At 39.3% G+C, this 22,905-nt stretch overlaps 4 protein-coding genes across 6 annotated transcripts in view; 2 read left to right on the top strand and 2 right to left on the bottom strand.

Annotated features, from left to right (window-relative positions):
* LOC119559906 (5'-AMP-activated protein kinase subunit gamma-1) overlaps window positions 1–22,905 on the top strand; it is a 74,389-nt gene that overhangs the window by 8,692 nt on the left and 42,792 nt on the right. Inside the window, exons 1-3 of one of the 3 annotated variants that reach the window (XM_037873075.1) lie at window positions 463–614; window positions 1,481–1,685; window positions 20,781–22,544. The exons of the other annotated variants lie outside the window; for them this stretch is intronic. Of the exons in view, the coding sequence (XP_037729003.1) occupies window positions 20,928–22,544 (1,617 nt within the window). The 5' untranslated portion in view covers window positions 463–614; window positions 1,481–1,685; window positions 20,781–20,927. Of the gene's footprint in view, window positions 1–462; window positions 615–1,480; window positions 1,686–20,780; window positions 22,545–22,905 lie in introns of those variants that run through there. 3 annotated transcript variants of the gene reach the window in all.
* Window positions 4,190–5,978, bottom strand: LOC119559907 (insulin-like growth factor-binding protein complex acid labile subunit). Its single transcript, XM_037873084.1, has one exon. The coding sequence runs from the start codon at window positions 5,937–5,939 to the stop codon at window positions 4,275–4,277; it is 1,665 nt and encodes a 554-aa protein (XP_037729012.1). The 5' UTR covers window positions 5,940–5,978; the 3' UTR covers window positions 4,190–4,274.
* On the top strand, window positions 9,148–10,554 carry LOC119559909 (leucine-rich repeat-containing protein 15). Its single transcript, XM_037873086.1, has one exon. The coding sequence runs from the start codon at window positions 9,153–9,155 to the stop codon at window positions 10,437–10,439; it is 1,287 nt and encodes a 428-aa protein (XP_037729014.1). The 5' UTR covers window positions 9,148–9,152; the 3' UTR covers window positions 10,440–10,554.
* Window positions 10,808–13,805, bottom strand: LOC119559908 (sensory neuron membrane protein 1). The gene is made up of 7 exons (XM_037873085.1): window positions 13,604–13,805; window positions 13,393–13,550; window positions 13,170–13,317; window positions 12,438–12,692; window positions 11,875–12,381; window positions 11,632–11,810; window positions 10,808–11,498 (listed from the first exon to the last, which is right to left on the bottom strand). The coding sequence occupies exons 1-7, from the start codon at window positions 13,712–13,714 to the stop codon at window positions 11,207–11,209; spliced, it is 1,650 nt and encodes a 549-aa protein (XP_037729013.1). The 5' UTR covers window positions 13,715–13,805; the 3' UTR covers window positions 10,808–11,206.

Below are 22,905 nucleotides of genomic sequence, written 5' to 3'. Positions count from 1 at the left end.
ATGCGCGTTATTTGTATTAAAAAATGTATGTAATTTATTAATTAAATTCTTATTATTATTAGCAGAACATTTTCTCCAACACCAAGTCACTTTCACTAGTCGTTATGTATTTATGTATGTTTCTAAAATATGCTTTTATATCATACGTTTTTGTGGTAAATACATTTTCAGAAAATAACTCCATTAAAAGTTATGTTGTTTTGAAAGATGCCTAACACACTGTCGTCGCTCTTTTATAAAAATTAAATTGTAATAAAGTGATAAAATTAAAAATTAACGGTAATAAAGGCAAGCACTAGCGGGGTTAACAACCACTGCTGCGTTGCCACCTCTGCGAACCGGTTAAAATACTCCAGCAATAAGACACTAACGCGGAGTCTAGAAATACTAAAACAACGTTGCGGCTGCGGTCACTCTTCTCCCAACCAGAATCTATAAAGGGAGGGTAAATTTATTGTTTTTGTCGGTTTTGTTGTTGCCGTGTCTTCGTTTTTCGCTCAACAATTTTTCGTCTGCGGGTAAAAAAACTCGCGATCAGTGCTCGGAATTGTGAGAGCAGTTTTCAAATCGATGTGAGAACAAATTGCCGATAATCAGGATAGCGAATCGCACAAGTGGGTGCTCAACAATAATATTATTCTGTGATAAGCTGCGTACACAGCTTTTAATTGTGCGCGAACGGATTGCAGAAACTGCAGCAACAACGGAAACAAAAACACCACGATAAAACAATCGATCTTTGTTCTTTCGAGTGCGCAAATTAATTGCAAAACTTCCTGGTTTCATTAAAGAAAACAAGAAAAAATCTAATCATTTTGCCTGCTCATGGATGTACAATGTACAATAAAAAATCAATAATTGGCGATCAGCTGTTACGCACACAAACAAACACATGGCATCGCCTGCCTGGAAAGAGCAACAAAAACGTTTGGAAATTTTCCACGGACAAATACTTTTTATTTGCTCCGATGTGCTGTTTTTTTTTCTTCGCGATGTTTTGCATTTTTTTAATAACAGAATTGATTCTTAGTAAAAAACAAAATAATCAAATAATTGAGTGACGTAGCCAGCAGAGAATTTCCAAAATCCTGCTCTTCTTCCTCTTTCTCTGCCCCCTTCCATTGTCCGATCAGCTTGGTGCGTGTTCCAATTGGAAAGTCGAGTCCAAAGTGGAAGCGCGCGCCCGAATAATTTTCTTGTTTTTTGTTTGTATTATATGGTTTTTATTAACATTGATTGGGTTTTTGTTGCTGCTGTTTTCGTGTTTGTGATTTATTTGGTGTTGAGCAAAATGGCTGATAATTAGCCGAGTGAAATGAGTGTAATCTAATCTGAAAAGTCAACACCTCTCCGCCTTCAAAGTGTTTGGACATCCAGCGAAAATAGTTGATACTATTTCGCTCTAATCTCGGAATATATAATAATGCCAACACAACCAGCTAATTCGTTACGTTTCCCCTTATTTACAATCATTTTTTAGCGCAGCTAAATGCCTAATCGCGAAATTGTTTACAAAAGTTTTGTTTTTTACCCGTTCATGTGAACGTGAATGTGGATGTGAGTGTGTATGTGGATGTGGATGTGGCAGTGTATGTGCCCTTCTGTCCGTGAGCGTGTTAAATTAATTTTTTAACCAGAGAATCGAATCGACAACACATCCAGTAACTGATTAAAAAACACAAAAGGTGGGTGCCAATTTCTTCAATTGTCAAAACTTAATTTATTTCCGTGCCTTAGTATTTCTTTTGTGTTGATATGAGCGCGTGACGTTTGAATCCCCCCCCCCCCCATTTCTCGTTCTTCTTCGTTTTGTATCTGTGACTAAGTTGAGTGGGTGGGAAATTCCCCCGTTAGGAAAATTCCCACTATGGGGACATTCTTGTCTTGATTTGTAGATCTTTTGGGTAATAAGATTTCATTTACTATTTGTAATGTTCAAAAATGTTTCTAAATAATTACATACATTTTTAATGTTAATTAAGGTGTGTTGAAAAAATGTAGGGTCTTCAATTCTTAGGGAATTACACCGTTAGAAAAATTCCCGAAATGGGGACATTCTTGTCTTGATTTGCAGATCTTTTGGGTAATAAGATTTCATTTACTATTTGGAATGTTCAAAAATGTTTCTAAATAATTATATACATTTTTAATGTTTATTTAAGGTGTGTTGAAAAAATGTAGGGTTTTCAATTCTTAGGGAATTCCACCGTTAGAAAAATTCCCGAAATGGGGACATTCTTGTCTTGATTTGTAGATCTTTTGGGTAATAAGATTTCATTTACTATTTGGAATGTTCAAAAATGTTTCTAAATAATTATATACATTTTTAATGTTTATTTAAGGTGTGTTGAAAAAATGTAGGGTATTCAATTCTTAGGGAATTCCACCGTAAGGAAAATTCCCGAAATGGGGACATTCTTGTCTTGATTTGTAGATCTTTTGGGTAATACAATTTCATTTACTATTTGGAATGTTCAAAAATGTTTCTAAATAATTATATACATTTTTAATGTTTATTTAAGGTGTGTTGAAAAAATGTAGGGTATTCAAAAGGAAAATTCCCGAAATGGGGACATTCTTGTCTTGATTTGTAGATCTTTTGGGTAATAAGATTTCATTTACTATTTGGAATGTTCAAAAATGTTTCTAAAAAATGATATACATTTTTAATGTCAATTTAAGAAGGTGTGTGTTGGAAAAAATGTTGGATTTTCATTTCTAAGGCTATATCCGTTGAGGAAAAAAATTATTTGTTGTCCATAATGAGATTAATCCTAACTTTGAAAATATTAAAAAAAATTTTAATTGACGTAAGTGAAAATCAAATGTTGATATGACGACAAATTTAAAATAAATATGTGTTCCTATTGATTTTTTTTTAAATATAATTAAATTTCTTATTTATTAAGTATTACTTAGCTTCCAACAAAGAAATGCATTTCTGTACCCCAGTCTCAATCTGAAACCCTTAAGTTGTACAATACTAATTGTCAAATGTTCGTTATCATATCACTATCATTTCGGCATTGACTAATTAAGCAAGCACTCTTCAACTGAATTTCCAGAAATTTGTTGAGATCGCCACTGAAGTTGGCAGGCAGGAAATTCCGCACTTTGATCTGCGGATATGCCTACTAGAAGTCCCCGATAGTCGCACTTTATGGTAATATTGAATGTTCGCATTTACAGTTGCCCTATGCGATCGGCACGAGTTGTGTGCCAATTACCGTTAAACAAAAATTGCAATGCCAATATAGACAGAATTTATTCGATATTCGTGTACGAACGAGAATATCTGTGTATATCTATTCCTAATCACATGCACACGATACTACGGATCAGCAGTTCGCCCAGTGATCGTTGGGTTCCGTGGGATTGGATTTGTTTCGCTTCCTTTCCAAGTGGCTGCACTGAAACCGAAACTGTTTGTTTATCTTGGCAATTAGACCCATAAATTGTGAGCGAACGAATCGGAGGAATAAAGCATAAATAATTAAGACCGCTGGCATTCGCAGCGGAGAATATTCGACAACCGATTAATTACTGAATTTTTAAGCCTTTCAATCGAATTCCATATTATTGTTTACTTTTGGGAAATATTCGTTTTTCAATTGACTTTCGGGTCCTCGAGGGCATTTTCTCAATTACGCAAGTTTTTTTCGAGACCCTCAATCTTGTACCCCTGCGCCTATTATTTGTTATTTGTTTGTTTGCCCGAGTTGAATGAACCTCTTTCAATATCTTTCTGAAAGAGAACACAAAGCCCCGACTTTACTTGGCTCGAAAATCAATATTTTTGTTTAAATATTATTCTAGGCATACGACACAGCCACAAAAAAATATTTACCAGATGTGCTCATGTTGCAAATTGCATTGGTTTTGGGGGTTGGGGGTGGAATAACAACAGAGATTTAGGGCATGTGAGGCAAAAATAGGTTTTACGTAAGGGAATTTTAAGAGGGATAGCAAAGCCGGTCATTGATTATCGAAAGGGGCTGCAGAAACTACAGAAAAGAAAGGCAGAAGCAGAAATCTACTGAAAAAGAATGTAATAAGGAATAACACTATCAGAAATAACGCGAATTCTTTAGAAACCAAGAGAAAATATTTCTAACTTGGAAATGTGAGGATGCCAAAGCTTACCAACTTTCTTGCACTATTAAGACGATAAAGAAAATATACATTTGGATCTTTTAATTAAAAACATATTGAAAAATTTATTGATCACATCAAAAAACAATAAATTCCTTTTTTTACAAGGTATTAAAAATTGCTCAGACCGATAAGGTGACCTGACTCCAAACTGTTTTGTTAAGTACTTCAAAGGACTGCATCTGCTCATTCAGCTGGGCTAGTTTATTGAAGATCATATCGAACTTGGTCTCAAAGTGCTGGACAACCGATTTCAGTTCCTGACGCAGTTTTTCCACCTCGCTGGGCTCAACACTACTTTGTTTTGGCGAGGACTCCACACTGGCCGAGAGTTCCGAGGAGGAGCTAGAAGAGTCCAGTGACTCCTTCTCGGACAAGCGATACATGCAGGCTATTCCATGGAAATACTCCCCCGGGAAATTCGGATTGTAGTCGTCGATGGTATAGGTAATGCCATTGCCACGGATTAGAACATCCATTATGACTCGCAGACTAAAGCAGTTCCAATTGTTTCCATGGATAAAGAAGTGAGTAAGCTGCGTAAGAGTTGGGAATGTTGAGGGATCGATTTCGGTGAGGTTGTTAAAGGAAATGTCCAGTTTCTGCAGGTTTGGCATTCCCTGCAGAGCCTCCAGTGGCACTTCCACTTGTCCAGTGTTTCGTAGTACCAACATTTGGAGCTCCGGCGTTTGCCAACCCTGGGGCAACTGACCCAGATGCGGATTATCGGCCACGTCCAAGTGTCGCAGCTTGGGAACGCGGCTCAAAGAGGCCAACTGGACCAGCGAATTGTTGCGCAGCACCAGGTGCTCCAGGGCCTCCGAGGCGGGAAAATAGAGCTCCCTCACGCGATTGTCGCTCAGATCGACATTCGTCACCGAACCGTACAAATTGACACGGTCCAGCGAACAATTGCGAACGGTCAGATTGGTGGCATTAATATTCAGCAGCAGCACTGTTAGCTGGGGATTATTCGATAGATCTACATACTGTATCTGATGGTCACGCCCCTTCGACCGAAAGGCGTACTCGCCCACCTCCCGAAGTCTATTGTTCTGCATTGCAACCGATAAGAGTCCGGGATTTTGTCCAAATAGATCGCTCTCTATGATGGTCAGTTGGTTGTGGGCCAGACCCACGTGTCTAAGACTTTTCAATTCCGAAAATATACCCCCTGGCAGATCCTCCAGGCGATTCTCCGTCAAATCCAAGTACTGCAACTTCTTCAGATTCTCGAAGGCACCCGCATGGAGTTTACTCAGTTTATTGCGATTCAGGAAGAGGAACTCCAGGTTTCCCGCTCCCCTGAATGTTCCCATGGGCAGCATCTCTAACTTATTGTCCGACAGCAGGAGGATCACCAGATTGTCGGCTCCAATGGAGAAGTTCTCCCAGTAGATGAAGCGGATGCCACAGCTTCGCATATCCAACTCACTCACCTCCAGCGTGTAGAAAAGTCGCAGGGGAAAGTTGGTGAAGGTGCAGTTCTCAAAGATCAGGGTTCTGGAGGGCATTTCATCGCCCACCTCGTAGGTGGTGCCATCCTCGGCAATCCTCACCTCCGTTGGCAGATCAAAGGTGGCCTTTTCGTCCTCACTCTCGAACTGGAAACCACTGCAGCTTGTCACCTTGCCCTCCATTTGGCAATGACCCTCCAGACTGGGAACCAGAACGGTTCGCGATAGATTCCCCTCGGACTCATCCTCATCCCCATCGGCGCGTATAACGACCGCCAACGAGATCAGCAAACAGATCCAGAGTAACAGCAAACAATTCCGGACGTACATTTGGCGTGCTCCACGATTCACGATCGACCTGAAACTGATTCCAAATGATGACCGTCAAACGCCTAGCCAGATAAGCCCCTCCTATAATTCTCGAATAATGATCATCAGTTCTATATAATTTACATTCTATTCATGGTGTTTTGATTTTGCAAAAAATAATATGGTTCATATATAAAAAGTACAGTGCGTTACAAAGATATAGGACAATTTACTTAACACGATTTAAAAATAAATACCTATTAATTGTATACAAGTATACTTGAGATCTTAAAGTATAAAAGATTTCATTTTGATTTATACTATATACATCTGAGAAAATCTTTTTTATTGTTAAACGTTCTTTTTTTTTAGATACTAGATTTTAGATCATAACATTTTTTGCTTTTTGGTCTTTGCTAGTAAGCAAAACGTTACTGTCTAAAGGAAATACGATTATCTAAAGTAGTTACTAAAAATATTACTCTTCGTTTAGCTGTACGACTTCATTAAAAACTTATTATGGCTTAGAATTTTTTAAGCCTGAAAAATTTAAAGTTCACAACCATTATGGGTTTTGAAAAACTATTTTGAAATGTTAGGGCTGTATAATTTTTAAAGACCAGATTTTATTTAAAAATACACATATTTTTTTAAGCAAACAATGTTGAGAATAGATATGTAAGTCATGTCCATTACTGTCTGTGGAATCTGAAAAATCGGATTCATTTTGCTGTCATCGTTATTTTGACACGTGTTCGTGGGTTCCCATTTATTATTCATTATTTTCCGCTGTTCTGTGAAGTTCCCGCTCTGTTGCCTCCATTCACCGATCTGACGAGAGCCACTAAATTCGAACCAAAAACATTGCACAATATCTGCTGAACAATTTCAGCCTGTCCAGACCCATGTTCTCTTATCATGAAGTGTTTACTCGGCGATTTGCTGAACAAAAGGTGGAAATCTCTTGGCTGCTGATAATGGACAAAAGGCCAGATACTTAGCCATTGAAATACACCTTTATGTAAGGGTATTTTACTGGTGGCTCAATGGCTTTTCCCATCTAATTAAACGAATGAAGTAGGCGCGTGCAAATGTTTCTTAAAATACATTTCTATGACACAATACCCATTTAAAATTTTGTTGATCGTAAAAGTCGTTTGTATTGCTATGGACTATATTTTTGTTTCAATATACATTTCTGCTGATTGCCGCCAGTATGACTCAATATTAATCAACTCAAAGATTGTTGCTTTGGTGGAGGGCATTCGGATTTCGGTTTGATAAGAAGACTAGTACTTCCGTTAAATGTATTTTATTCAGCTTTTATTTTCAAACAATCATTTGGCATGGGTTCAACGATAATTAGCAAGAATGTATTTTACACGAAAACACTTATAAATTATATTAACCCAGAACTTTCGCCTGGCCTGTGGGTACAAATTGGTGACATGTCAGTGGAAAAATATAAAATTCTTAGCCAATATATTATCGAACGAGCTGGGAACACGTTCAACCTGCTTTCAGTCGCTCAATTTGTTATTTACAGCTTTGCGGGTGAAAACAAAAAGATTATGACGAGCCGCAAAGACAAGTAAAGCTTTATTAATTTGTATGCAAACAAATTTATTTGCTTGTTGAAATTTATGAAAAATTATTTCCATTCGGTTTTTGGAGGGATTTCGGGGGATTTCCATGACTTATTCCTCGGCAAACAATTTGAATAGCAAAAGGTAATTTAACCACTTGTACACATATCACAATTGATCTGCCTATTTGCATTGGGCTAATTATGAGCCAATGATTTTTAAATTATTTGATACAAGACTGCTATAGATATGTCTATATCTATTGTTGTAGTGGCTCAATTGAAACGGCATGACTTCGTTTAGCGATACATTTTGTCATCTGCGCCCCCTTTGTTCAATTCAATTTGCCGCAATTACTTTGCATACAAGCCCCGAGAAGAAAAAGAGTGAGAATTACCAGCGTTTTGCTGTGCCTCCAGCAGACTTTGTCCCCGCCGTCTGTACTTTATTCAAATCAAATTTCCCCCAATAGTTTAGCAGGGTAAACAAATACGATATGCGACCATATAAATGAACATATAGCGGGCAATCGGTCACGCCGCATATACACGTAGAAATGTGGGGGACTTTATATGGCGCCTTCGGTTTATGGCACTTGATTTATTTCATTAGGTATATTGGTCACTCGAGCGCTAAATGTTTAAGATATTCAAAGGTTGTTTTACCTATTTTACTGTACTGATGACGAAATCGATAATGACATAACCGGCGGAAAATGAGCTAATTGTCATTAAAACAGGGCTCTTTACAGCCAAGTGCTTTTGAAAATTTGTTCAAGGCGGAAACGCTTTTAAAGGGTATAGAATAATATTTTAATATTCGCAAGCAAGAAAACAAATATTCAGGCAAAAAAACAAGTTTGCAATCGCTGACAGATGATACGTAATCTGATTTTATGATCTAATTTATAACTTAATTATATAACAAATGCGGGCTAATATAATACATTATACGATTTCATGATAAGGAAACTAATTAAACAAAATACAGATTGCAACCTAAGATAGTTGAAGATGACACATACAATGTTTGTTTATTTAATTTTGTAAATGTTTTCATAACTTCTGATATTCTGAGAACAAATTAGTTAGTGTAGTTAACACCATTTGGGGTCTAGACCATCGGCCATAAAATAAGATGACAATCAAAACCGACTACTTGTAGGCACTTCCCAAGTTTATCAGATACCGGCCAGACCCAACGTAGCCCAACTTGGCATACTTTTGGAATGGAAGTACAATATCATATCAGCTGACACAACTGGTGCCATAAACCATATAGGTATATGGCATGGCGATCCGCTCAGAGAGTCGTTCCGAAGTGGAGAATCGAGAGAACGTGCTTATCGGCCGGGTATTATGCCAAATGTCTGAAATTATTTTCCAACAGAGCGTAGAAACAAAAACAAATTAAAACCCCATTGCTAATATTCATTGAGAGGAACAATAAAATTTTATTAGCCCAAAATCGAACCGGGTTGTGGAGCGTTTCGGAAAAAAATAATAAATTAATGCAAACAAAACAAACAAACGCCTAAAGACCTGTTCCACTTGTGTAGGGTTGTTTTTGAAGGCTGTGTTCTGGTTTTGTATTAAAATGCCCCTCCAAGCCAGTTATAAGCTCAGTCAGTCGGTCTTCTTCTGCCAAGATGCTGATGCTAAACTATCTGAACTATATTTTGATCGTACTTATCGGTCTTGCGATTTGTGTTTCATCAAAACCCGAGGAAGTTGCTGTTGATAATTTGGATTGCCGGGAAAATACCTGTACGAAATTGGATTATCCTCTTCCCTCAGAGGTTGCCATCTTTACAGAAGAGCTGACCAAAGATTTAAGGGACTACGAATCTCTCATTCTTCACAGTTCGAGCTTGGCCAACCTGCCCAGAAAAATCTTTCTAAATCTTCCTCAACTTGTGGAACTCCATGTGTTGGAGTGTGATCTTCAACAAATTGAAAGAGAGTGCTTTGAGGGTTCCGAAAACTTAAGAAGACTAAATTTGGGAGGAAATAGCCTCAGAGTTTTGGATGGTAACACCTTCCAACTGGCCACACAATTAGAGGAGCTCAACTTGTCCGACAATCAACTGGAGGATCTTCCCAATACAATATTCCTGCCCCTCAAGATACTTCAGAAGATCAACTTATCCAACAATCAGATAAAGGCCATTTCTCCGTACACCTTTTCACAATTAGGATCCCTAAAATCCATAAATCTGGATATCAATCAGCTGAGGGAACTGCCTGGAGATCTTTTCAAGGATCAGCAGAAACATTTGACACAATTCTCAGCCAGGAGTAATCAACTAGAACGAATTCCAACAAACATATTTTCAGAAATAGAACTTCTCTTACTATCGTTTAACCCTGAACTCAAAAGTCTCCATCTAACAGCCAATATTGATGAGCTGCAGGCCACCAATTGTGGTCTCGAATCGGTCAAGTTGGATGGAAGAGTGATAGGTGTCCAACTGGAAGATAACCTGAATCTAAAAGAATTGAAAATAGCCCACCCCGAGAATCTGGAGCAACTATATGTGGCCAATACCAACCTCACCAGACTTGACTTTCTGTCCAAGGCCAGTAAATTAGTTGACCTGGATCTGACGGGCATTGAAAATCTATCAGATTTACCTAAAATTTCGTCAGCCAGGGGTTTGGAACGATTGAGCTTCACTTACGACAACTTGACCGCGGATCACATGGACATGTTGCCTCAACTGAAAGATCTCAACTACTTGGAGATAACCCACGACAAAGTTAGGGAGATCTATATTAAAGATTTGGATGAAGATTTCTTCGTCGAAGAAGCCGAACTTAATTGTGGACAGTTGGCGGATCTGTTGGAGTTCGTCGAACTGCCAAAGGACACAACTATATTGGAGGATCGATTAGTCGGAGATCCTCGAGGGCCATTGAGATGTGGAAGCGCTTAGAATTAAGGCTCTTGATTGGAATTTAGTTTTTAGAAGTAAAACATTTGGTATATAACAATCAATACAATAGGTTTTAGAAGATTATTAAATTGTTGGACGTTTCTTTACTCATTTAGTACACTGATAGAAAAAATGGAATAGTAAAAATAAAAACCCTACCTACGAAAACAATATATTTAAAATGAATATAAAATTAATTTGCTACATATTTTATCAGTTTATAAAAAATTTCACTCCATTTTGATCTGAAAGTAGGCTTCAAGAAATAAAGAAAACTTTCCTTAGAGAGGGTTCGTCACATCTGGTAAGGAAACGTGTACTTACAATATATTTTTGTTAAAAATTCTTGAAGTGAGTAAATATTTCTGTATGTTTACAAATCATTTATGAACGTTTTTCAATACGAAACGCTGTCTTCGCAATTGTTTTCGGTTTGCAAACATTGCAGGCATTGTTAAAAAACAATTTGTCAATTCACAGACCCATGCGATCGCTGATCTCGAACTTCGATTGCTGGTCTTGCGTTTTTCGCTGCGGACTCAAGAGATTTCCCCCATCTCCGCTGATGCTGATTGGTGTCAGTAGAGCGCACGGATCTTGTCATCTGCGATCAGCGATCATCGATTAGCGATCACTCGATTGGCCACCGACCAGTTTACCACACGAATGTGCTTATATCTGTCTGAATTTATTAGCTGATGTTGGACTACACAGGTGCATTAGACTACGGCTATGGTGAAGAGATCGCTGGGATCGCCATCCGTGGGTTAGTAGCGTTCCCGATGCTCCCGCTGCTCCAGTTTAAGATTGGTGGGATTTGTGCCCGGAATCAGCGTATTGCCGCCTTGAAGAGGTTGCAAAGTTGTGGGATTTTTTGGATTAGCTGGTGGCGGGGGTTCCTTTGTATTGCTCACAGCATCCACCTTATTATTCTCTTTCATTATGTTGGTTATGTCAACACTATCAGATTTTTGGTAGAAGAGGTATGCAGAAAACATAAGGCCGACCACGGAGAAGGTTATCAAGGACCAACGCAGAACAGAGTTGATTTTGAGGCCCCTGAAAAGAGATAATTTAATGGAAATTAAAGCGGTGCCTAGTCTTAAATAATATGGGAATTAATAACAGCAGCTCAATGATGTTTCATGTGTACAATATTGTACACTGTTTGTGTGGCGGCATTTATACTCACAAGAACAGCGTGTACTTGACCAAATTGGAGTAGGTCTTGTTGAGTTGCACACCCTCCTCCACCCAAAAAAGGGGCAATATCAGCTTGGGCAGATTCTTCATGGGCTCAATGCCCTCCACTGGTTCCATGTCCAAATTGAACTGAAGCCGCTTGGCAGCCTGAAAGGGTGTTCCAGACATCTGAAAATAAAGCAAATTAGAAATACTAGAGATATATTATCAAATTATAAAGTTAATGCCTTACAAGTTCAAAGTCTATGTAGACCGCATGATCCTTCTCATTCGGATTGAGGCCACTTACATCGGCCAGTAGCTTTGGATCGGCTAGATAAAAATGTGGCATTGAGGCTATTAAAGGACCGCCCACACATGGCGCCAAATCCATGGTTCCCTTGGGCGGACACGTGTCCAGATCCTCGGGATCTTCGCAGAAACAGTGAAGACTCTCGTCAGCACGTATATCCCCCAAGTCCAGGGTATATCTCATCGATGGCATTCCATGGTAAGAGGACTTGTGCTGGTAATAAGCTCCCAGGGATCTACACAAGTCCGGGGTGAAGGCCCATAGGCCATCCTCCTTTTTCATACCAGGTGCAAAAACTGTTGAGTCGGTGCCCACAAAGGTGTTGCACTCGCCATCCGGCCAAATAGATTGCTCTGGCTCGTCGTCGAATTTCACCACTTTTCCCAGCTTCTTGTTATTTTTGACCCCACGACATACTGTAAATCTTCCAGCATCCGAGTGATTGGCCTACAAATTAGGGGTATTGTATATGAATTAAACAATTAATAGAAGGGAAAACTCACCTGACCCATGAAGGAAAATAGAAAGTGTGTTTGGTTCACTTGCTTGGCCTGCTTAACTTCTCCCGTGTAAAAAACTGTGCAAAGAGCCTTTGCCGAAAATTCTTCCGAAGAGCAATCCACGTTGATGCCCCGGAAAAACAGATCCATAAACTTGGCCTTTAAAAAGGCTTTGGCATCCGGAAATACTATGCTTAATCCTTTGGAAACCAGCTCCATCATGGCAGCCTTTTCCCTTTGAACCGAGATTCCACCAGGCTGGAAAAATAGTAGAGAAAAATAATTGTCGCCCCTAATAATCTTTAAATAGATGCAGTTTTAGTTTCAGAAACACAAAAGACGTTTTTTTCGCCTTCAAACAGTCTATTTTTCACATTTAATGGGTTAATTTTGTGGCTGCTATTTTGGGCTGGGAATGTAATTTGCATAATTCACATAGGCAACAATGGGCCACGTGGTCATTAGCTGGCGCCTTAAATGTAATTCCCAATAGCTCTGACCATGCGCTGACAGAATCTCTAATGTTGTGCTATAAAACATCTGATGTGGCTTTGAATCTTGAACTTACAGAAAATACATTACAAGTAACAGCACATTTAAAAAAAAAATATTTTAGTGAAAAAATATAATAACAACTATAAGTCAAAAAAAGATTGTAATAAATGTTTGATCAATACTTAAACATTATTTTATAAAAAACTTCCTTAGAAGTTCCCAAGTATTATATTTTCTTACTTGCATTATGGGATGTGGAAGAATAATCTCCTCCTCTCCCGTCAATGGAAGAGTTTCCTTTGCGTTAAATATAAAAGTATTCCGCATGTTAAAGCTGACGGTGTCCTCTACAACATCATCCTCCAAATTATACTTGTCCTTCCACTCACTCAAAAAAAAGGATAAGAGGAAACACAATGTTTAATTATATTTCAAGTGTTGAAAACTGACAAGCAAAACCCACTCAAATACATAGGGTCCCACTTCCTGTAACCTTGGCTTGGCTCCTTCAGAAACCTCGTCGGGATTGGTAACGTTGAAAACGTAGATGTAGAAGTGCAGGGGGAACGGAGTGTTGGACCACAGTTCCCGAACGTCCGATCCCGGCTTTAAAGTTACTTGCTATCGAGACAAAGCCATTATATAGAGCCCAGAGATAAACTCTCGATCCGAACCTTTGATATCATTAACTTGAGAATTTTGGGGAAGATTACCCAGCCATAGATGATGGCAAAGACGAACATGGCTCCCGAGCCCATCATGACCTTAACCCGAGGTAAATGCATCTCTGTGTTGTATGCAGTTCCTTTATCTAGAAGAAATTCTATCCAATTCAATCCGATTGCCTCCTTCGAGCTGAAAACCTGAGGCTTTCACAGTCGCGACGCAACTGAATTGTCTCGACTTTGGAGTGCGGATTCCCTCCGATTTGGATGGGGGAACGTGCGAATATTATTCGCTCACTCAGGGAGCTTTGCGGTTGGGCAGGCGCGGCAGGCCGTATAGAAAAAACAATCAGATAACACGGCATTACTTATAAAATCAATAATTGCATGTATTTGAGTATTATAAATTGCTTCTACTCCACGCTCTACGCAGATTCGGCCATAGTCGGACACACGAATGCGGTTTAACTGGCTTTTGTTCTGGACCCTGATCGTCACTTGATCATGCAGCTAGCAATCGGACTTAATGGCCCATATAGTCCAAAATGAGAAACCAGTTGAACGATCTTAACGGTCAGTTTGGTGCTATAAATGATCCATAAACGGTTCAGCGTTTTCTGTATCAAAATATCCGGTTTAGAATATAAATTAATTATTTTCAATTTTTTTTAAATTTGTTGTTGATTGTTAAGACTTATAAGAATTTTTTTTTAAGAGTTTGATCTTTTTTGCTAAAATACCTATTTTGGCAACCTATTTTCATAATCGTGTAAAATAGAGAGAGCTAATTATCAACAAATAGTTTATTATTATCGAAGTTAAATATATATGTTCTTCCATAAATGGGTAACTAAAAACTTACTCTCACCTACTTAAACGTTATGCACTTGGACCTGGAAAACCTATTCCTGTACTTATGTATATGAAATATCAAAATGATTTCTGCGACACCTGGCCTGTATTCCATTATTAGCTCTTCAGGCATTTCCTTGGAAATTTTCTTTCTGTAATTGTGGCAATTTTATTGCCAATATCAAGGGGAACCAATGCAAGTGTTGATGGATAATTAGGGGAAGGCTAAACGGATTTCCGAAAGTTAGAAATAAATAGGGGGAAAGTTCATTATTGTGGGAAAATATTAAACGATAACAGTCTTTGTACTCCCATTTCATTAGCTATTGTAATATTTAGTTTTCTGAATGTTAAGAAAAAAGTGTTATTTTTAATGAACGAGTATTGTATTATAATACTTAATAGCAGTATTTCTATAAAAGTTAACTAATACATTAGATCACCCAGCGCTGAACTAATGTATTTATTTCAGTTATAGTATCCCTAATTTTCATTTCAAGTAGAAGGATCCAATGTCCAGCTAGAGACTTAATTTCGCATACTCTTTCTTACCTACATTATCATCGGGTTAACTAGTTTAAACTGGTAGATTAAATCTCTGTGATGAACTAATGTAAGTTGAAAGACCATGTCTGTTATCATATGGAAGATAACATTACTCTGTGCTGAACTAATGTTCTTATTACTAAAACCCACATTTTTCAGGTTAATATAAGATTAGGCTAGTTGTTATCAACTATTATTTTAGTTCATTCCCACCACTTATGTAACGTTGAATGACCATCTTCCAACCATTTAAACATTGAAATTTACGTAGTCATTTACCTTAGCCACATTTTCTTCGCAAACGTAAAGCGATCTTCAAACAGCCAATAGATCACATGGGCATCAGGTTATAACAACAAATGAGAGATAACAAATGAGCTTGCTATTAACTGTTTAGTTCCATATTGTATGACCATCTTCAAACCACCGACATTTTCTTAACTACGTAAAGCGGTCTTTAATTAGCCAATAGACCATATCAGGTTGGCTAATTTGATATTTAGTATTTCAGCTCATTCCATGTTGAATGACAATCTTCCAACCACCTAAACATTGAAATTTCCATAGTTACGCACATTAGCCACATTTTCTTGGATACATAATGCGACCTTTAACTGAACTTATGTGTAGAAGTAGTTATAAAATCCCCAAAATTCATTTCTTGTTAACGTAAATCAATCGAAAATATTATATGAGGTTATCTAATTTGTTTTCAACTAGTATTTTTTTTCTTTAGCCACATTTTCTTCTCTTGACGTAAAGAGATCTTCAGCAAGCAAATAGATAATATCAGGTTAACTAGTTTGCTAACAAATATATCACTCTGGGCTGAACTTATGTTTAGTAGTAGTTATAAAATCCTCTATATACATTTTTTGGTAACGTCAATCAATCGCATACATCATATCAGGTTAGCTAATTTGTTATCATATAGTATTTCAGTTCGTTCCATGTTGAATGATCGTCTTCCAACCACTTGAACATTGAAATTTCCATAGTTATGCACTTTAGACACATTTTTTTCTCTTAACGTAAAGCGATCTTCAATTAGCCAATAGATCATATCAGGTTAGCTAACTTGTTATCAACTAGTATTTAAGTCATTCGTTTTATGTAAAATGACCATCTTCCAACCACTTAAGCATTGAAATTTCCATAGCTATGCACCTTAGCCACAATTTCTTGGCAACGTAAAGCGATCTTCAAGCAGCCAATAGATCATATCAGGTTAGATGCTCTGCCACCTTGACCGGCTCTGCTCCGCCTGGCTACGCCCCTTCAGTCCGCCGTTTGTTGACATAAACAGAAATCGAAACTGAAACCGAGTGCAAAACATAATGAATAACAATGGTAAAAAATAAAAAAACACTGAAAAGAAACAGCGAAAACAACTTAAACAATGGCAAAACCCAAACACGTGACACTGACGTCGAAACGAGGAACGTACAGAAAGACAGACAGGGCCTCTCCAAAAGTGACACAGAAAAACGAGTCGAGACGAGAGTGGAAATCGCAAATTGAATTGCGCTTGACAACAGCAGCCGATCGGAAAATATCCAGATACCGCCCCGGGTTTCTTCGCTTTTCTGCTGAGCAGATGGAAATTGAAAATGAAATGCCAGCGCAGCCAGCAATTTGATTACACTCGAGCTTGGGGCATTGGGTAACCGGGCTAAAGAGGAAATTCTCAATTTCGATCGCAGCCAATTACTGCTGCACCGAATCGTTTAAAAACGCTTAAATGGGGCTTAGGATTGGAATTCAGTTGGTCGTTGGATTTACTTTGGGGTTGCAAAATGTCGGCAAAGTCTTATAGTAGGTATTGCCCATGAAGAATTGTTTTTTCATTTTTCATTTCGTAAAGATTTTTGATCCATTGTCAAATTTGCTATCTGTTGTATCTTTATGGAATAAAGTTTTCCGCATATTACATTAATAAGCCAAATAATAAAGATTTTATTGCTACTCCCAAGTAACCCAAATTGTTTTTATCTGATTTTGGTTGTTTCTATGTAAATATCAAGCTTGATATTGATTAATAGCTTTATTTTTAGCTGATACAGATAAAATATGAAGTTCATACCTCAATTTTTATGGCTTAAGCTTTATGAAGTCACAAAATGCCTAGACAAGCGTATCTTACTTATCTTAATTTTACAATTATAACCTAAAGCAACTCATTTCAGTTTGTCTCTAGTACTATATGCAACCTTAAATTGCTTGCTCAGAATACGTTGTCATAACTGCTGTCGCTGCTTGATTAATAATGATATTAAATTGTCAAGCGGTATAAAAAATGTAGTTCTCATGGAAAACTGCCTTAATCGTTGAAAACAACTTTAATGGGTAGTAATGAAGAATAATTTTATTATCATAATAATTTGTTCTGACATTTTAAAGAGTTTTTGGTGTTTTGTTTGAAAGTTTTTAAACTTTTTAAAGTAGAAAATATGTTCTAATTTCAAAGTGCCAACTAGAACTTTTAGTCGTGATAATAGAACTCCCACACATGTGGCGAAGAACAACACTTTATAACTCCGTAATTGGCGGCAAGTTGAAAGTGGAAAAGTTTGCCAATTAGCGGGCAACTGCGAAGTCCCACGATCCTCCGCCCACTCAAAAACCACCAGACATTGCAGCGCTAATTTCCTGGCAGAGTTCATTGTTTAGAGTTTGAGTTCTTAACTTTAAAACGAAATGTCTTCAACCTTGTGGGATTCGCTTTCTAAATGCTTAGCCCACTTGGTTCTCATTCCTAGCCACCGTTGGAATATCAATTATGTGCTGGCTGACAGCGCTTAATGAATCGCTTGAAGTCAATGAAAAGCAAGTGACATTTGCACTATCAGCCATCCGACCGACAAGTGGAGTGAATCATCTATTATGGGATCACGTGAGAGTGTCAACGGATTGATTGCATAAAGCACCTCCAAAGAGCGCAGTGACGATCATTCAATCACTTGGGGAAGTGCCTTGAGGAGCTGGCAGTCCTACATCATTTACCAGCAATTACAGCCCACTCATTGTGTATTATTCTGTTTATATATTCATACATTTGTTTGTGCACCAACCTAATATCAAGTGCCAAAGTCACCGAAGCAAATGCATTAGCATATTTATATATTCGCATTGGTATTGCTTATTTGAGGGATACAATGGTGATGCTTGATATGTACGATACGGTACTTAATAAAAATTAAGTTTAAGAAGCAGTCAAAAAATTAAAAAAATATTTCAGTGCTTGCGTGTAAAATAAAAAGCAATTACAGACAGTGTTTTCTTTTTAAAAATCGAGTATTTTAGTGATATAAGTTATTATTTTTACAATGTCAGGAACAGACAAAATTTCTGAAAACAAAAATGATATATATTTTATTTTAAATATGAAGATTCTCAATATTATTGTCTTAATGCCAACCATGCGCAATATTTATAAAAGCAAAATGTTTCAAAAATGATATATAATTTTTTTAAATGTTGTAATTTTTTATAAAATAGTGTGCATTTAGTTAAGGTATCGCTTAAAAATTATTCGAGAGAAAACACAGTAGAAAATAATGGTTTAGGATTTAAAATATATTTAATGAATATAGAAAATTGTTATTCCATATCAGATACTTTTCTTGAATTTTCTAGGGTATCACAGAACTCTTAAAACCCCTGTTGTGTATTCAGTTTATTTAATTACACCTCCCATATCCAAAGCAGCTTTGGATAATTTATTGCCGGCTTGTAATCTTTCAACTTGTGTCATTCGCAACTGGGTGACCCCTCCGCAAACTGCACCCAGTAAAGCAGCATTTTTATTTTATTCGCTCGTGCGACATTTCATATGCCTAAATGATACAGAAAATTGTTTGAATGCCAATTTTGCGTGTGTGTGCTGCTTTTAATTATTTTGTCGTCGCTGCTCCGACGTTTCTTTGTTGCTAAAAGTTTGCTTGGGATATCTTTGCGGTTGCCTTTTCACTGCTGCTTTGCGGTTCCTTCAATTAAACAATAATATCGATTACGTGACGAGAGTTCAATGCTTAAATACAATATGCATTTGCTTCGCTGTTTGAAAACAAAGTGCAAACAATGCGTTAGAAATTACAATGGAAGTGAGAGAAAAATGCGGAGGAGAGTCACGTATTGTGCGTCTGAATTTGAGGGGCTTTTTACTGGACTTTCATAAGTTGAAGATCCGGAAAATAAATATATATTTCATTCCAATGCACGACAGAGTAAATTCCCCCTTGAAAGCCACAAGTCACAGCAGCGACGCCAGAGTGTCTGGCAAAGTCGACCGCAGATGCAAAGATACTCGGTAAAAGTGGATAGATACATAGATACAAATGCCAGGCGGGTCAATCGTTGACTATGCCTTGTAATTAATAGATGCATATATGTGTGTATAGCCAGGCGATCAGCTGACTGCAATTGAATCAGTTATGCAATTAAATGAAGGGAGGAGCTTTGGGGGTCGTATAATTGCATGTTAGTATCCATTGGATACAGATACATTGCACCTAAAGCCAGCTTAACTGGAAGCGCTCGCGTTTCTGGATTGAGTCAGAGAAAATAACGTGGCCCGGTGGTAATGAATGCGAATTTTCCAGCTAAGCGAAATTCCACCGAATCGAGTGTTATATATATCCAACTATCTTTGGCCCAGTACTCGCAAGTTTCGAACTTTTGGGTCGACCTTTGGGGTTGAGTCACCACGCGTCATCATCCCGCCCACGTGCGTCATCATTCGTCAGCCGAAGACCGCAAAATAAGCGCTGACTTTAGCATATGCACGGATACCAGATACATTTGTATCTAATTGCCATTAATTGCGGTTGGTATCTATTAGATGCGTACGCCATATGCTCGATTACACAACTTGCGGTTTGTCTTTGATGGGGTTGTTCAGGGGCATTTGAGTGAGGGGGTGGTGGGTTTGTTTTGGGTTGGGCCCACTAAGCTTTAGCCACTATTTCTGCCACTTGTTGCTTAGATACGTTTATATTTATAGTGCGCATATATTTAGGTAATCATTTTGGGTTTATGACTGAATTTATGATTTATGGGTTTGCCTGGCAAAATTCTTTTAAAATTGTTTCTTGTGTAGTGGGGCTTCATTAATGGTATAACGATATATATCCGATGCTTACTCAGAAAACGTCATAAAAACATTCCATATCCATCAAATCTATATGAAATCTAAAAACGCAGAAAAAAATAAAAATATAAGATGCCTGAGAAATATTATGAAATTTATTTTTATTGAAGAGCCACAATTTATCAAATTTTTGGGAAAATAATAACATCCCGTTTAATTTATTTTGGTGTGTTTCCAAGCAAAAATAATGGTGTTCCCCAGTCCAATTTCGCATTTCGTCCGTTTATTCCATATTTAAGTATATGTGCGGTTGATTTCTGCTGATTTCTGTCAGTCCATCAGCTGCCATATGTTGAACACTGTTTCTCATCCAGCCTCTTTTGTTTTTCCGTTTGTCGAATGTCGAATTTCGCATTTGACTTTTGTTTTTCCTCCGACAAACACGCCGATGACGAAGCGTAAATAATGAAATTAGCTCGATTTTTTACTGATGAATGGAGCGTGGGGGGAGAATCGTAAGACCTTCACCTCTTAAAGAATGTTTGTTGACTTCTGTTGGTCTGAAAAGCATACTTAACTAATTGAAGTAGGTTAAAAAAAGGTCAAACTGCTCATATCAACACAAAAAGAATGGTTGAAGGTTCAGAAAGAGAGAGATCTCTCTGATCAGCCGATTGATATCCAACACTCTTCTTTCAGATTCCCAAAGAAGGCGGCATATCAATGTCGTACAAAAGAAAATACTTTGCATAGCGCATAGAGATAACCCATCGAGATATAACTAGAGAGCAGGAGGAGAATACAACCCCGAGCAACAATCCAAAGATATAACCCTAAAATAACCAAATGGCCACGAACTGCGACTTCATCGAGGAGCAAGTGAAGCAGCAGCCGTTGGCCAACTTACCAGTCATGGGCCACCAGGAGGATAAAAGCCAGGAGGCTTCCAAGCCGGAGCAGCAGGAGAAGCAGCAGCCACCCGCTAATCTCTACCAGCAATTCGCTGCCGAGGACAGTTTCGAATGCGCCTTCGAGTCCACCATGGATGACCTGGAGCAGGGCGTCCTGGATGGCTATGAATCGGACTCGGAGGCGAGTGCCAATGAGCAGATCACGGACTCCGCCTCCTCGGGCAGCCTGGGCCCGGTGGTGCAGCAGCAGCGGGAGGAGCGGATGAGGGGCTTGCCGGGGGCACTACATGGCCAGCACATCGACTCCGAGATGCTCAGCTGCCTGCCGCGATCCAATTCCTTTGACTTCCACAGCAGCAGTGGCAGCAGCAGCGACGATGAGGATGATCCCGATGACGACGATGACGAAGTGCATCACAGTTTGGGTCTCAGCCTCAGCGGGAAGTTTGCCAAGGTGGATCTGTATTCGGGTCACCAGAGGCCAGGCTATCTGCTGCCTCCCTACATCGAACGTCGCCGTTTGTCGCAGTGCAAGGAGGAGGACGACGAGGATGAGGGCGATAGAAGCCAGCTGGGCGGCGGATCTGCAGCAGGAGAAGCCACCAAATCCGACAGAGCCTCCAAGGCGCCACCGAGGCCACCCACGCCGCAGGACGAGGCCTCCAAGGAGAAGTTCAAGGATCTGGAGCGGCTGAGGCAGCAGTTTATGCACAAAATCGATAGGATTAATACGGGGAATATAGAGGAGAGTGCGGCGCCACCGCCACCACCTCCTCCACCGCCGCCCATTCCAGCCACGATTCTACCAAAGGCCCTGAAGGCGTTGCTGCACACCCAGGAACCAGTGGCGCCTCCGCCACCAGTTACTCCACCCAATCCTGCACCCATCAGTCTAATTGTGGCCAAGGAGAGTCCTGTGGCTCCTGTTGTCCAGGAACCCGTTTCCCCGCTTCCCCTGCCCTCGGAACCGCCACTGATCATCAAGGGCAAGTTCAAGGTGACCCTGGCCCAGGAGACACCCGAACTGCGGGTGGAGGCCCAGAAATTGAGTAACCTTAAGGCCAGCTCCAATGCCCACACCATCAGCTTCCCCTCCAGCTTTGGGGGCTACTCCTCGGTGCAGGGTCTGTTCTCCCAGCGATATGGCTCCAATCGGTTCCCCGTCGCCGCTCCCCACCTGTCCAAGCAGTTCTTCGAGCCGTCGCTGGTGGAGATCAGGACGAGCAATGTGGCCCTGAACACGACTGGACTGGCCAACAGCAATCACCAAAGCCTCACTTGTGATACAAATAGTTTAGCCAACAAGCCGCGAACGCCCAGTGAACGGGAGCTGGACGAGATCTGGATACGGCGGCAGGATGGTGGGCTGGGTGGAGCTCCTTCGGCGGCTACTCCTCCGTCCTTTTTGCAGCAGCAGCAACAGAGACCCGTCTCCCTGGGCGGGGCGTCCACCATGCCCCGTTTGCTGAGGAGCGAGAGTGCCGCCTCCACCACGAGTCCTTCCCGCCAGCTGACCAACTCGGGATCTGTCTCCGTTTCTGTTTCAGATGATGTAAGTGAATGGGTTGAGGTATCCAGGTCCTTATATGTGAATACCTAAAAGTCTTAAAGCATCATTCACTATGATCTAAGGCTCTATATGGAAATGTTGGGAACTGTGCATTTACACTACTAGTAAAGCGTTAATTTTTTAAGGGCTTTCTTACCGATCCTAATATAATCCAATTCAGGTCATCAGTTAAATTTAATATCTCACAGATTAATAAAAAAGCCAGCGACTTCTAAAATCAGAATATTTTTTTAAGGAATTTCATAGTTCTTATAAGAGGTCGATCAATCTACCTTTTTTCAGATTATAGCATTCATAAAGTTCACCCATTGTTATTCAAGATGGTTTTTTAAGCTTAGGGCTC

Source organism: Drosophila subpulchrella, unplaced genomic scaffold, assembly GCF_014743375.2.
Source record: "Drosophila subpulchrella strain 33 F10 #4 breed RU33 unplaced genomic scaffold, RU_Dsub_v1.1 Primary Assembly Seq354, whole genome shotgun sequence".
NCBI lineage: Eukaryota > Metazoa > Arthropoda > Insecta > Diptera > Drosophilidae > Drosophila > Drosophila subpulchrella.
The sequence above is the reverse complement of the archived record's forward strand: the minus strand, read 5'-3'. Positions and strand labels throughout refer to the sequence as shown.